Source organism: Musca domestica, unplaced genomic scaffold (genome assembly GCF_030504385.1).
Source record: "Musca domestica strain aabys unplaced genomic scaffold, Musca_domestica.polishedcontigs.V.1.1 9, whole genome shotgun sequence".
Lineage (NCBI taxonomy): Eukaryota > Metazoa > Arthropoda > Insecta > Diptera > Muscidae > Musca > Musca domestica.
The window spans coordinates 20,007,116-20,022,024 of record NW_026712435.1 but is presented as its reverse complement, the minus strand read 5'-3'; the positions used below and the strand labels follow the sequence as shown (position 1 = coordinate 20,022,024).

The following is a 14,909-nucleotide window of genomic DNA, read 5'->3' as shown; positions in this document are numbered from 1 at the left end:
GTAAATCGAACGAAGTTACATATGGGAGCTATGTCCAAATCTGAACCGATCTCGATAAAATTTAGCAAATATATTTCTGAGCTGTATTTGATATATTTCCCCAAATATTGTGATTCTATGCAGATCATCAAAAGGAACTATGGGTCTATCTCGTTTCCTTTTGCCTGTTACAAACAAATGCACAAAGACATAATACCCTGACCACCTTGTGGTGTAGGGTATAAAAATTTGGGCTGATATTAGTCATTTGGTGCACAATAAACCAGATATCGGATAAATATATATATGGGAGCTATTGCCTAATCTGGACCGATGTCGATAAAATTTGACAGAGGTATTTTCGAGCAGTATCTGATGTCCGGTACCAAATATCATTCTTCTGGAGTGCGTATTACGCATGTGAGGGACTTAAAACAACAAATCGGATAAAACATTGTATGGGAGCTATATCTATATCCGAAACGATTTTCTCCAAATTGGATGTACTTGATTCTAGACTGAATTCGGTGCGATGTACCAAAAAACAGGTCATTTGGACTGATATTGGCCATTTGGTGCACGATTAACACGAAATCGGTTGAAGATATATGGGAGCTATATCTAAATCTGATCCGATTATCACAAATTTCAATTTGATTCGTCCTTGGGCCAAACAAATATTGTTTGCAAAATTTCATCTCAATCGGATAATAAATGCGACCTGCATTTCTTGCACAAGAATACGTGGACAGACGGACTGTGATTCTATGAATATCCTCAAAATTAACTATGGGTCTATCTCGCATCCTTCTCCGTGTTCCAAGTAAATGCACAAATATATATTACCCTTACCACTATGTGGTGTAGGGTATAAAAAAAGAAGATGCGGACTTTTATAGCTTATTTGCAACACCAAAAATACATCTGAGTAAAATTTTATCAACCTACTTCAATTCGTTCGGAAGCTAGAGTGATCTCCATCGTCATAGAATTTTGTACTGATCAATAATATATATACGTTGTAGGGTCTAAAATGTATATTTCGAGGTGTTACAAACGGAACGACAAACTTTATGATGAAAACTCTTATATGGAGGCTATACGAAGCCGTGGATCAGCATAGTCAATTTTCTGTCATAGGCTTAAATACGAAATTTGAAATAATTCCAATCTATAAAGTCGCTAAAATGCCGAATATTGGGAGGCATCGTTATATGGAGAATATACGAAGGAACAAACCTGCTTACAAATTTCTTGTCATATGCTGCAGTACCGATTCCGAACTTAAAATACAACATTTGAACCAATTCCGGTGGATAATATCGCTAAAATCATCACAATACTGAATATTTGAAAGTATCGTTATATAAGGGCTATTCGAAAATGTAGACCTGCTTGAGCAATTTTCTGTCACAGAATGTATTACCCGTTAGGAATTTTAAATTGCAAATTTGAAATAATTCCGCTATATATAATGGCACTAAAATACCAAAAATCGTGAGATATGCATGCACAATTTTTTGTCATAGGTTGTAGCACCCATTAAGATCTTCCAATATGAAATTTGAAACAATTCAGGTCTATAATGTCTCTAAAATCATCAAAATTCCGAATATTGAGAGGCACCGTTTTATGGGGCCTATTCGAAAACATGAACCGATATGGCCCATTTACGAACTTTTCCCGTCTACTGGCAAAATATTCATGTGTACAAAATTTTAGCCTTCTATCTTCCGATAACAACAGACACATGACAGGTCTAGCATGTCTATTACGCAGAGTTACAATCGGATTGACAAAATTAATAGAATGTGGGAGGGTGTAAAGGACAATTTCCTAAGAAAGAATGATTTTCATTAAATCTTTACAAATTTTTCAAAATAACATGATAATTACCTCAAACCAAAAAATGACAACCAAAAAATGAATTTAATTTTCCTCAGAGTGTTCTTTAGCAAAAATAAAAATAACACGATATTAAAGACTTTTGTTGCTACTTGTATATTTACTGTACCGCCATCCTACTGAAAGTACTAATTTATATACAGCACTTATTTATGTCTTTTATTGGGCTGACACCGTTGTAAATATATATATTCATATGTATGCATTCTATTGTATTTTATTATTTCTTTTCTAGTGCCAACAGCGACCATATTGGGCGGACCCGATCTGTATGTTGATAAAGGAAGCACAATTAATCTAACATGCGTAATAAAATTTAGTACTGAGCCACCAACTCACATTTTCTGGTACCATCAAGATAAGGTAAGTCCATTGTAAGAAAAGAAAATACACAATAATTCTCGTATGTCGGTATTGGGCAAAAAAAAAGAAAAATGAATACAGAGAACAGAATTTGTAACAAACATATATATTACGAGTACACATACCTATATGGGTACATGAATACCATCATTAGTGCAAATAAAATGTAAACAAGAAGGTCCCTTTCCGAAAATAAGGAAACAAGAAAATAAAAATATTGAATGCAAAAATGTTATTTGAGAATTTTCTGAAAACGCTGATATTAAAAAAAAAACAGTAAAGAAAGTCCTAAAGTCGGGCGGGGCCGATTTTATGATACCCTACACCACTGTGCTAATTTAATTGAGTTCCACATAACAATAAAAAGTTTTGAGTTTTGCCTTGTTAAGGCGAAGATCATATGTTTTATGATTTAAGTTTTTGTTTTCTCTTTCGAGACGAGCTTAACGATCTGAAATTTGCAGTGAAAAGGAAAGCCAGATAGACACTATCACACACTCACCACTATGCGACGCGTTTCGCCGTTGGTTAAGCGGCTCATCAGGCATATTTGATGTGGATGATGGCTTACAAGGGCCGTTCTCTGGAAAGTAGTATATATTTCGAACTTATTGCAAATTAGCATATGCGAATTATACACTAGAAACTCTCCAGGTTCGACTCAAGTTCTAATGGCAGATCTTTTTCACAGCAACGTTTTGTTTTTGTAGTGATGGATTTTTTGTCCACAACAACTACATTGCTTCCAATGCATACACTTGTTTTAGTGCTGCTTTAGGAAGACGGGTTAATGGCTCTGAACGTAGAGACGGCAACTTCTAGTTGGCTGCACACAGAGGTCCGCGGTTCAAATCCCACAGCCAGGCTCGGCTGAATTTTTGAGTTTTGCCTTGTTAAGGCGAAGATCATATGTTTTATGATTTAAGTTTTTGTTTTCTCTTTCGACCTAAAGCAGCACTAAAACAAGTGTATGTATTGGAAGCAATGTAGTTGTTGTGGACAAAAAATCCATCACTACAAAAACAAAACGTTGCTGTGAAAAAGATCTGCCATTAGAACTTGAGTCGAACCTGGAGAGTTTCTAGTGTATAATTCGCATATGCTAATTTGCAATAAGTTCGAAATATATACTACTTTCCAGAGAACGGCCCTTGTAAGCCATCATCCACATCAAATATGCCTGATGAGCCGCTTAACCAACGGCGAAACGCGTCGCATAGTGGTGAGTGTGTGATAGTGTCTATCTGGCTTTCCTTTTCACTGCAAATTTCAGATCGTTAAGCTCGTCTCGAAAGAGAAAACAAAAACTTAAATAAAAAGTTTTTATGGGAGAATTCAAACATACAACCTATTATTATAATTATAATTTAAAATTCAAAGGACTAAATATGCCGAAGCATCTGTATCTTTTCAATTCGGACTTGTATTGCCCATTTGGTGCAAAATGAATTTGAAATCGGATAAAGATATATATGGGAGCTATATCCAAACCGATCTTGATAAAATTTGCCAAAGATATTTCTGAGCTGTATTTGATATATTTCCCTGAATATCGTTGTTACGGAGTGCATATTACGGCTATGGGTAACAAATACAAAAAATCACCAAATTTGGCATACTACCTTCTAGACTCAATTCGGTCGTATGTGCCAAATTCCATCCCATTTGGGCAAATATTAGACGTTTGGTGCACAATAAAGGTTAGATAGGACGAAGTTATATATGGGAGCTATATCCAAATCCGAACCGATCTCGATAAAATTTAGTAAAAGTGTTTCTGAGCTGTATTTGATATATTTCCTTGAATATCGTTGTTACGGAGTGCATATTACAGCTGTGGGTAACAAATACAACAAATCGGATGAACAATATATATGGGAGCTATAGCTATATCTGAACCGAACTTCACCAAACTAGGCATGCTACCTTCTAAACTCAATTCGGTCGTATGTGCCAAATTTCATACCATTTGGGCAAATATTAGACGTTTGGGGCACAATAAAAGGTAAATCGGACGAAGCTATATATGGGAGCTATATCCAAATCTGAACCGATCTCGATAAAATTTAGCAACGGTATTTCTGAGTTGCATTTGATATATTTCCCCAAATATTGTTGTTATAGAGTGCATATTACGGCTGCGGAGGACAAAAATAACAAATCGGATGAACAATATATATTGGAGCTATACCTATATCTGAACCGATTTCGATCCAATTTGGCATACTTATTTTCAGGTCCAATCTGATCGTACGTACAAAATTCCATACCATTCGGACTGATATTACACGTTTGGTGCACAATAAAAGGCAAATCGGACGAAGATATATATGGGAGCTATATCTAAATGTTTACCGATTATCTCCAATTTCAATAGGGTTCGTCCTTGGGCCAAATAAATATTGTTTGGAAAATTTCATCTCAATCGAATAATAAATGCGACCTGCATTTTGTTCACAAAAATACATGGACAGAGGGACGGACGGACAGACGGACTGACATGCATAAATCAACTCAGAAAGTAATTCTATGCAGATCATCAAAAGGAACTATGGATCTATCTCGTTTCCTTTTGCCTGTTACAAACAAATGCACAAAGACATAATACCCTGACCAACTTGTGGTGTAGGGTATAAATACATAATTTAGCAAAAATCTCCATCGATGTTACCTTAGAAAACGGTCATTAGATATTTTATTTTTGTAAGAGGTTTATCTGCCCATATTGGTTTATCAATTTGTAAAAATTTCCCAAAATTAGATTTCCTAAAGCTTTTCTGCCATTAAACTTTTTAATTGCACACCGCTGTAAATTAAATTGGGATTATCTTCCATCCATTGGACACAATATTTTCAGCGTTCGACGGAAGCGTAGTGGACGTTTGCCTATCGACCAACATTCGAAAGGCATAAGCCATTTAAATTCATAAAAGCAGTTTTAAGTCCATCCTACTGGAAATATTAAATATCCACTCAGTACAAAATCAACAAACAAATGCAGAGCAAAATATTTACGGAGAAATCATAAGTTGAATCGTAGGTTCAGTGATTTGCCAAATGATATTGGTTGCCGAATCTCCAATTATGTTCTCACTAACATGATACAAAATTTCACCAATTCTACATCATGGGTCTAAGTTCACCAATACTTTTTACGGAATTTTCAAGGATTTTTTTATGGAGGTGTTTGTTTCAAGGTTTTATTATGACATTACAGGTCTTCTGTCTGTCTATATTTTAAAAACCGAAGCTATGTCTTTTTTCTCCAAACGATCATTATAGAATGGTCTTAATATTTCGCCTCATCTAAGTTATCTTTCAACTCTGGGCATTATCCAACACAAGTGTAAAACCAGTAAGGAAAAGCCAAGAGTCGGGCGTGGATTACTGTATGAGACCCTACACCACTATGCATACTTAGTAGAGCATAACAAAAGAATTTATTTGAAGTAGATCATACTATCAACCTTTTGCCTTAGAGCAGTTACAATTTGTTTCCAGGAAGGAATATCCAATCTGAATCGATTTTCACTAAACTTGAGGGAGACATTTTAATGTCAAATTTTTATATAATTTATTATACCAAATAACATGGCTATAGAGTGCATGATATCACTTTGAGAAGGATTATATTACACCAGTAAAGAAAGACTTAAAGTCGGGCGAGGCCGACTTTATGATACCCTACACCACTTTGCTAATTTAGTAGAGCTCCACATAACAATTAAAAGTTCTTATGGGAGAATTCAATCATACACGCTATGATTATAATTATAATTTAAAGTTCAAAAGACTAAATATGCCGAAGCATTTGTATCTTTCAAATTCGGACTTGTATTGCCCATTTGATATATATGGGAGCTATATCCAAATGTGAACCGATCTTGATAAAATTTGGCAAAGATATTTCTGAGCTGTATTTCATATATTTCCCTGAATATCGTTGTTACGGAGTGCATATTACGGCTATGGGTAACAAATATAACAAATCGGTTGAACAATATATATGGGAGCTATAGGTATATCTCAACCGATCTTCACCAAATTTGAGAAAATATTAGACGTTTGGTGCACAATAAAAGGTAAATCGGACGAAGTTATATATGGGAGATATATCCAAATCCGAACCGATCTCGATAAAAGTTGGCAAATATATTTCTGATATATTTCCCCAAATATTGATGTTACGGAGCGCATATTACGGCTGTGGATAACAAATATAACAAATCGGATGAACAACATATATTGGAGCTATAGCTATATCTGAACCGATTTCGATCAAATTTGGCATACTTATTTTCAGGCTTAATTTGGTTGTATGTGCAAAATTCCGTAATATTCGAGCTGATATTACACATTTGGTGCACAATAAAAGGCAAATCGGACGAAGATATATATGGGAGCTGTATCTAAACTTTTACCGATTATCTCCAATTTCAATAGGGTTTGTCCTTGGACCAAACAAATGATTTGTGCAAAATTTCATCTGGATCATGTAATAAATGCGAACTGTACTTTGTTCACAAAAATACATGGACAGACGGGCGGACTTGCATAAATCGACTCAGAATGTGATTCTATGCAGATCATCAAAAAAACTATGGGTCTATCTCATTTCCTTTTGCCTGTTACAAACAAATGCACAAAGACATAATACCCTGCCCACCTTGTGGTGTAGGGTATAAATATATGTATCGGAGCCGAATTCCACAAAATGGAAACATCCGTCCCGAAATTCACTCCTTTTGATATTAGCAAAATAATGACACAATAAACCTGAAATCGGATTAAGAATATATATGACAGCTATATCCAAATCTAAACCGATCTCGATAAAAATTGGCAAAATTTTTCGCGAGCTCCATAATATATATGGTACCAAATATCATTGTTGTCGAATGCATATTACGAATGTGAGGGACTTAAACACCAAATCGGATGAAACATATATATGGGAGCTATAGATATATCTGAACTGATTTTCACCAAATTCGATGTACATCCTTCTAGACTGAATTCGGTTGGATGTGCCAATATTCAGGACTTTTGGACAGATTTTGGCCATCTGGCGCAATATTAACCCGAAAACAGTTGAAGATATATGGGAGCTATATCTAAATCTGATCCGATCGTCTGAGAATTCTAGGCTGTTCAGTGATTAGTTACAAACGTAATGAGCAACTTAATGTACCCTCCATAATATGGGTTTAAGAGGTGTGTGCAAAGCATACCTGTTAAATAATAATAATTGGGATTATGTCCAAAACGATTGCGGACATAACCCCCATTATGGTATGTAGGTATTTTAAACCTGCTTACGGCAAAGTAATTTTTTCGTAGGGAAATAGTTACCCAGTTATTCGTCGCGAAAGTTCAAATACTTAATCGGGATTTTATCCGGTTCCCCAAAACTGACATGTACAAAATTTTTATACCCTCCACCATACTATGGAGGGTATATTAATTTTGTCATTCCGTTTGTAACTCCTCGAAATATTCATGTCAGACCCAACAAAGTATATATATTTAGATCAGCGTAAAATTCTAAGACGATTTCGCCAAATCCGTCTGTCTGTCTGTTGTAATCACGCTATCTTTCGAACAAATTGAGATAGAAGGCTAAATTTTTGCAGACGTGTATATTTTGCCAGTAGGCAGGTTAAGTTCGTAAATGGACCATGTAGGTTCAAGTTATCATATAGCCCCCATATAAAGGTACCCCCATTTTTCGGTATTTTGATGATTTTAGCTACATTATAATTGTGATAACTTATGACAAAAGTTGCCTATGCAGGTCCACGTCGTCGTATAGGTATTCGGTATTTTTAATATTTTAACAGAATTTTTAACGGATTTTATTTTATTTTTTTGGAAATTGTCAATTTTGTACTCAATGGTGGAGGGTATTAAAAGTTGTTGTATCTAACCTTTATAGCTTCTTTAAGTACCCGAGCTTCAGCCCGGGCTTGAAATTTTCTCATGTTTTTCTGGGAAATGTCCAACACCGGCTAAGCTATCCATAGTTTTTTTCCAAACTTAATAACTTTTAAAGGTAGCCGGCCTTCGACCGGGGCTTAAGATTTCGACTTCTGGGGTATGACCAACACCGGCTGAGTCATCCATAGTTTTTCTAAACTTTATAACTTTTGTAAGTATCCGGCTTTCGATTTTAAAATCAATATCTTCGGAACTACAGGAGAATATCATCACATATAGCACCATTTTGGAAAAGTTGGCTACAACAGAGTATGTAGATCCCATTTTCGATTTTGTTGTTGTGTTTTTCAAAAAGTTCCGGTACAGAAGTATGTATTGCTCCGGAACGGGTTCAAATAACACCATCATATGACCACTTGTTGCCTAGGTATTTGTACGTATCAGTTTTGTCGTAATCTGGCTAAAAATTATGAGAGTTATGACCAAAACAACATAATTGCAATGGGATTTATGCACGGGCACCGAATAATTCACTTTCAATGAAAGTATTTGTTGTTTATTTTTCTATCGAAACGAGACGAGCTTAATGATATGAAATTTTCAAGGAAGAGCTAAGCCAGAGAACGCTATCTTGTACTCACCACTATGCGATGCGCTTAAATACTGCTTTCCAAAGCACGGCTACTGTAAGACACCCACATGGCTTTCCTTTTTACCTAAAATTTCCACTCATTACACTCATCCCGAAATATTGAAAAAAAAAAAAAAAAAAACAATAAAATTGTAAAAATATGATGTTCGCTTTAACAAGGCATAACTCATAACTAACCCTGCTAATAACAGAAAGCCTTTTCAACTATTTCATGGCAATTTACTGGGTCGAAGAATACATTTCTTGTCCATAATGCTACACAAATGTATATTTATCGTGAACAATGTATAAGGAAATGTCTTCACTGCCTTTACTCTCTTTCATTCTTTGTCGTTCCATTCGCCGCGTTGATGTAGAGAAGGTGTTGGATATTTGAGTGGTGGTAACCACCCTTAACCTTTGAAGACAATTTGCAATTTGTGTTTTGATTGTCACACACCATCCCCTTTCAATTTACTCGCCGTGCCACCCATGGAACGAAAATGATTTTTAAAATAAAAAGTACAAACAACAATAGAAAATATTTTTGGATAAATTAAACCCTGGGGAGCTGTAAGCCTTAATACAGATAATTTTGTTTTTGTTTTACTAAAATATAGATAGCTAGATAGATATAGACAGAAGGTAATATATATTTTTTTTATAATTTGTGAACATTTCCAGGAAAAAAGGGTCAACTGTATAAGGTTATTGAAGGAAAGTTTTGAGAATTCGTTGCTATTTTTAATTTGCGAGCTGGTATCTTGTTAAAAGTGTTTGTATCTTCACAACAAACTTAAGGTGTAGCGTTTTCACACCTTTTTATGTTTCGAAGAATTTTTCTGCATCAATGCTATGACATTTTCGCATTTGTCAGAAGTTCAAACAGAAGCTTTTTCGTAAGGAGATCGAGATATTTATTTAAAATATTTGCCTCGGTTAGAGGTATGTTCTTTCTAACTATCCATTACATATTGCTGTTGTTAATATTTTAGGAGAAGAATTGTAATCCTCTCAATTGGAAGAAGGTGACAAACGCCGTTCTGGCAGATGAGAACGTTACTCCCAAATAAGAAAGGACACAATTCTGCATATATTTGTATAAAGTTTTTCTTCAAGCGTAAGGTTCCGGTTGGGGTTTTTTAAACACCTTAACCAGCTTTCAATACATTTTTGAACAACGCTTATATTCATGTTATAGCCGGCAGAACTAATAGTAATAGAACCATTTTTCTTAGAAAGTATATATCGTTCGATGTGGATTATATAAAAACGGTGAAATGATTTTAATACCCTTGCCACACCCCATAGTGGCAAGGATATTATATTATTGTGCATTTGTTTGTAACAGGGAGAAGGAAGCGAGATAGACCCATAGCTAATTCTAAGGCTATTCATATAATCACTCTCTGAGTCGATTTATGCATGTAAGTCTGTCTGTCCGTCCATGTATTCTTGTGAACAAAATACATGTTGCATTCGTTTTTCGATTGAGATGCAATTTTCCAAACAATATTTGTTTGGCCAAAACCTATTGAAATTGATGAGAATCGGTTCAAATTTAAATTAAGCCGATTTCGGGTTAATTGTGCACCAAATGACCAATGTCAGTCCAAATGACCTGAATTTTGGTACATCTGAGCGAATTTAGTCTGGAACCAAGTACATCAAATTTGGAGAAAAACGGTTCAGATATAGCTATGGCTCCCATATATATGTTTCATCCGATTTGGTGATTAAGCTCCTCACTTTCGTAATATGCACCCCACAAGAATGATATTTGGTACCAGATACATCCCAGAAATACCTCTGCCAAATTTTATTTAGATCGGACTAGACTTGGATATAGCTTCCATATACAGGATTGCCCATATTCGACGGACCCATGTTTTTTTTTTTTTTTTTTGTGGGTCAATTCCAATCGACGAGGCTTGTCCGCAGGCAACATTCCTTGCGTCAATTGAATTTTGAACGGGAACAAATGCAAATCAATGCGAATAATCCGTTGTAAAGTGGACCGAGGTATGCCCAACTGCTGAGAGCGGCGTTTTTGGGATGTTCTTGGGGACCTCTCAACACTGGCTCGTACGGCAGCGATATTCTCGGCCGATGGCCTTGGTCGAATTTATATGGCCTCTTCGGATTAGAAAGAGCCTTACCAGTCGAAAATTTTTCGTATAAACGCTTAATGGTGTTCTTAGAAGACGCACTTCTCACATTTTTTAATGTTTTGAAAGCACGTTGAGTTTTCACAATTGACTTCTTCTGTTGAATGTAAATTTCAGAGCTCTCGCGTGGCGTGTATTGGTTCATTGTAAAAATCTGCTTGGACTGACGCTTCAAACGCGATACGTCATTAAGCGATGTGACATCTCTGTCAAAAGCTATGACGTTGCCAGATGGGTCCGTCGAATATGGGCAACCCTGTATATCTTTCTCCGATTTCAAATATTTTGTGCACCAAATGGCTAATATCAGCCCAAATGGACTGAATTTTGGCACTTCCGGCGGAATTCATCCTAATAGCAAGGGCTTCATATATAGCTTTAGCTCCCATATATATGTTTCATCCGATTTGGTGTTAAAGTCCATCACATGCGTAATATGCACTCCACTACAATGACATTTGATACCGGGCATCAGATACTGCTCGCAAATACCTCTGATATCCCAAATTTTAACGAGATCGTTTCAGATTTTTATATTACTTCGATTCCGATTTTACGGTTATTGCTTATTATATATGTAATATCAGTTCAAATTAAATATATTTTTATACCCTCCACCATACTATGGAGGGTATATAAACTTTGTCATTCCATTTGTAACTCCTCGAAATACTCATGTCAGACCCAACAAAGTATATATATTCTTGATCAGCGTAAAATTCTAAGTCGATTTAGCCATGTCTGTCTGCCTGACCGTCTGTCTGTCTGTTGTAATCACGCTATCTTTCGAACGAATTGAGATAGAAGGCTAAAATTTAGCACACATGTTTATTTTTCCAGTAGGCTGGTTAAGTTCGAAAATGGACCATGTAGGTCCACGTTTTCATATAGCCCCCATATAACGGTACCTCCCGATATTCGGTATTTTGATGATTTTAGCAACATTATTCACCGGAATTGTTTCAAATGTGGTATTTGAAGTTCGAAATAGATACTACAGCCTAAGACAGGAAATTATCTGTGCAGGTCCACTTCTTCGTATAGCCCCCATATAACGGTACCTCCTGATATTCGGTATTTTGATGATTTTAGCAACATTATTCACCGAAATTGTGTCAAATGTGGTGTTTGAAGTTCGAAATGGATACTACAGCCTAAGACAGGAAATTATCTGTGCAGGTCCAAGTCTTCGTATAGTCCCCTTTCGCACAGCTCCGATATAACGGTACCTCCCTATATACAATATTTTGATGATTTTAGCTACATTATTCACCGTTTATTTCAAATTTCGAATTTGAATATGGTAATGGCATATGACAAACAATGCCTATGTAGGTCCACGTCGTATAGACCCCAATATAACGGCTATATTCGGTATTTTTAAAATTTTAAGGATTTTATGTTTTGAACATTTTCAAATTCGTTCCAAATGGTGGAGGGTATTCAAAGTTCGGCCAGGCCGAACTTACTGCTTTTTAACTTGTTTTATATTCAACCGAATTTTACCTGTTGGTGGTACGTTTGTGATAAAGAGGTGTGTTTGAAAGTATGTTCTACAAGTGCATCAAAAGTACTAAATAGTACTATATTTGGTACAATTTTGTATCGGGTAAACAGATAGTGCTTCAAATCTAAAATTTGGTATTAGGGTTGCTGTTCTAGTCTGGACATATGGAGGTGGTTTCGGCAATGCGCCCTGTATTAGTACGAAAATTACTAAATGGTAATAAATTTGGTATTGGGTTAAGGTATAGAGCTGAAATCCTGATATTTGATATATACTTCTCTGTTGGTATCTGGTATTGAGATATGGAGGTGGTTTTGAAAATATATACTATAATTGCTCGAAAAGTACAAAGAGCTGGAATCTCGTATATTGAGACGTTGGAATATCTTTGGACAGAAACATTGGATCAAAATGAGAAATTTTAAAAGCAATATTTTGTGAAAGGTAAATATTTTCTGAATATTTTTGCTGAAAAAGGAAAAACTTAAATAAAAAACAAGTAAGCAAAGGCTATAGCCGTGCGGGGCCGACCATGTAATACCCTACAACACTACAATATGTTAGAAGCTCCTGTATGTTCATATTCATTTTGGAAGATTTCGTTTTTGAAATTATGTCGCGAAGCACCGCCCAGTATTTACGCTCTCTGTCCTGCTGTTAGTTGATGAGGTCCATTTTACAGCTAAATATAATGCAATGTGCATTTTTTTCTGTTTTTGGTTCAGTGGAACCGCTAAATATTTTGCGATCATCTCCAAAAACAAGAGACCCCTCTGTATCTCCAAATTTAGACTCATCTATATGATTTGACTTTATTCGTCAACGAAATTTACATAAAAAACCAGAAGTTCGACTTTTGTGTATTTCGTATACCGCCTGTAAGTAATGCCGGTATTTTTTCACACAAAAGTAGTGGTCCATTCTACTGCTGTCTTAAACTTAAACTTTAACTTCTTGAGAGATTTCATGTCCTTTGGTTTCTATTTGTAACGGCTGTAAAATCAGGAACATTTTTAGTTGTTGGTCCATTGTAACCCCTAAATATATTACGAACATCTTTGAAAACAATAGGCCTAGTCCTTCCGAGCCTAACCCTACCCTTATAAAATTTTTCGTGAGGATCGGACGATAATTGCAATCTGTATATAATAACCCCAACCTGTGTTGTAAGGTGAAAAAATATTACAAAATATACACTTCAATATTATAAGCCAAATTCAAAAAATCGCATGCGATAAAAAATATGAAAAAATAAAAAATGTCACAAAATACTACAAAATATATATTAACATCATTATTGGCATCTTTTTATGCGATTTTTTTTAGATTTTATTCTTCTATGCTAAGAGGGCATTCTGAACTGACAAAATTGGTCCAGCTATTCTTGAGATATAAGCATTCTAGCTTACATCCCTTCCTTTGTATATACACATTTTATATATTTCGCTATATATATTAGATACATTTACTATTGGCATCCACGTAACGGTCAGAGTTGACCTGTTGGTCTATTTGTGATTTTGCCGGGATTAAAAATATTCGCGGTTTAATGAAAAAGTTGACTTTTATTAACAAAAATGTCATGGTCTATTTCACCCACTAGATATTACCCAATGACCATCAAAAGTGGAAGGCTTCTGCCCAGCCCTAAGCTCAAGCCCCATGCTAACTTCCGTGTCGATTGGTCTATAATTGCGACCTGTAGAGCAACTGCAAAATCAGGAAATTTTTAGGTTTTTGTCTATTTAAACCCCTAAATATTATGCGATCATCTCCAAAATATAGGGTTCTATTCTGACCCTAGCCCCACCTCCGTTTTAAATTTCGTTAAGATCGGGACATAATTGCGACCTGTAGAGTGATTACAAATTAACATGACGGACAGACGGACGGACGGACATACATAGCTAGATCGACTCACCTCAGCGAGATGGGAAGATCCACATATACTTTCCTATGTGAAAAACCAATATTTCGAGGTGTTACATAATTTTTGGCATAATCAAACTTATAATACCCCCAACACATACAAATTTTGAGATGTGAGGAATTTAACGAGAGTGAGGTGGTTATTTCGCACTCTATGAGAGTTATTATTATTCAAAATGTAGACCTGTTTTTCTGAAGGTACCAGAATTAGTAGTCCGATAAATCCCATCTACACGTCAGGTCTTACGTTAACAGAAATATTGCGAAGTGTCGAGTTTAAAAGAAATTGGATGGTAATTACGCGTTTTATGAGCTTCATGGCTATTCAAAATTGTTACCTATTGTGGGGGAGGTACCAGAAGTAATGGTTCGTTATATCGGTTCTTTATATCAGATATTGTGCTTGTGGAAGTATTAAGATGTACGAATTTAAAAGGCCATCGGCCTCATATTTCATATATTATAATTGATATAAGTATTCAAAATTTTG

General features: G+C 35.6%; 1 protein-coding gene across 2 annotated transcripts in view; it reads left to right on the top strand.

Annotated features, from left to right (window-relative positions):
* The window catches only part of LOC101890509 (uncharacterized), a 439,481-nt gene that overhangs the window by 400,697 nt on the left and 23,875 nt on the right, over positions 1-14,909 (top strand). For both annotated transcript variants that reach the window (XM_059131523.1, XM_059131522.1), the window contains one exon: positions 2,120-2,247. In XM_059131523.1, the coding sequence (XP_058987506.1) occupies positions 2,120-2,247 (128 nt within the window). The remainder of the gene's footprint in view (positions 1-2,119; positions 2,248-14,909) is intronic.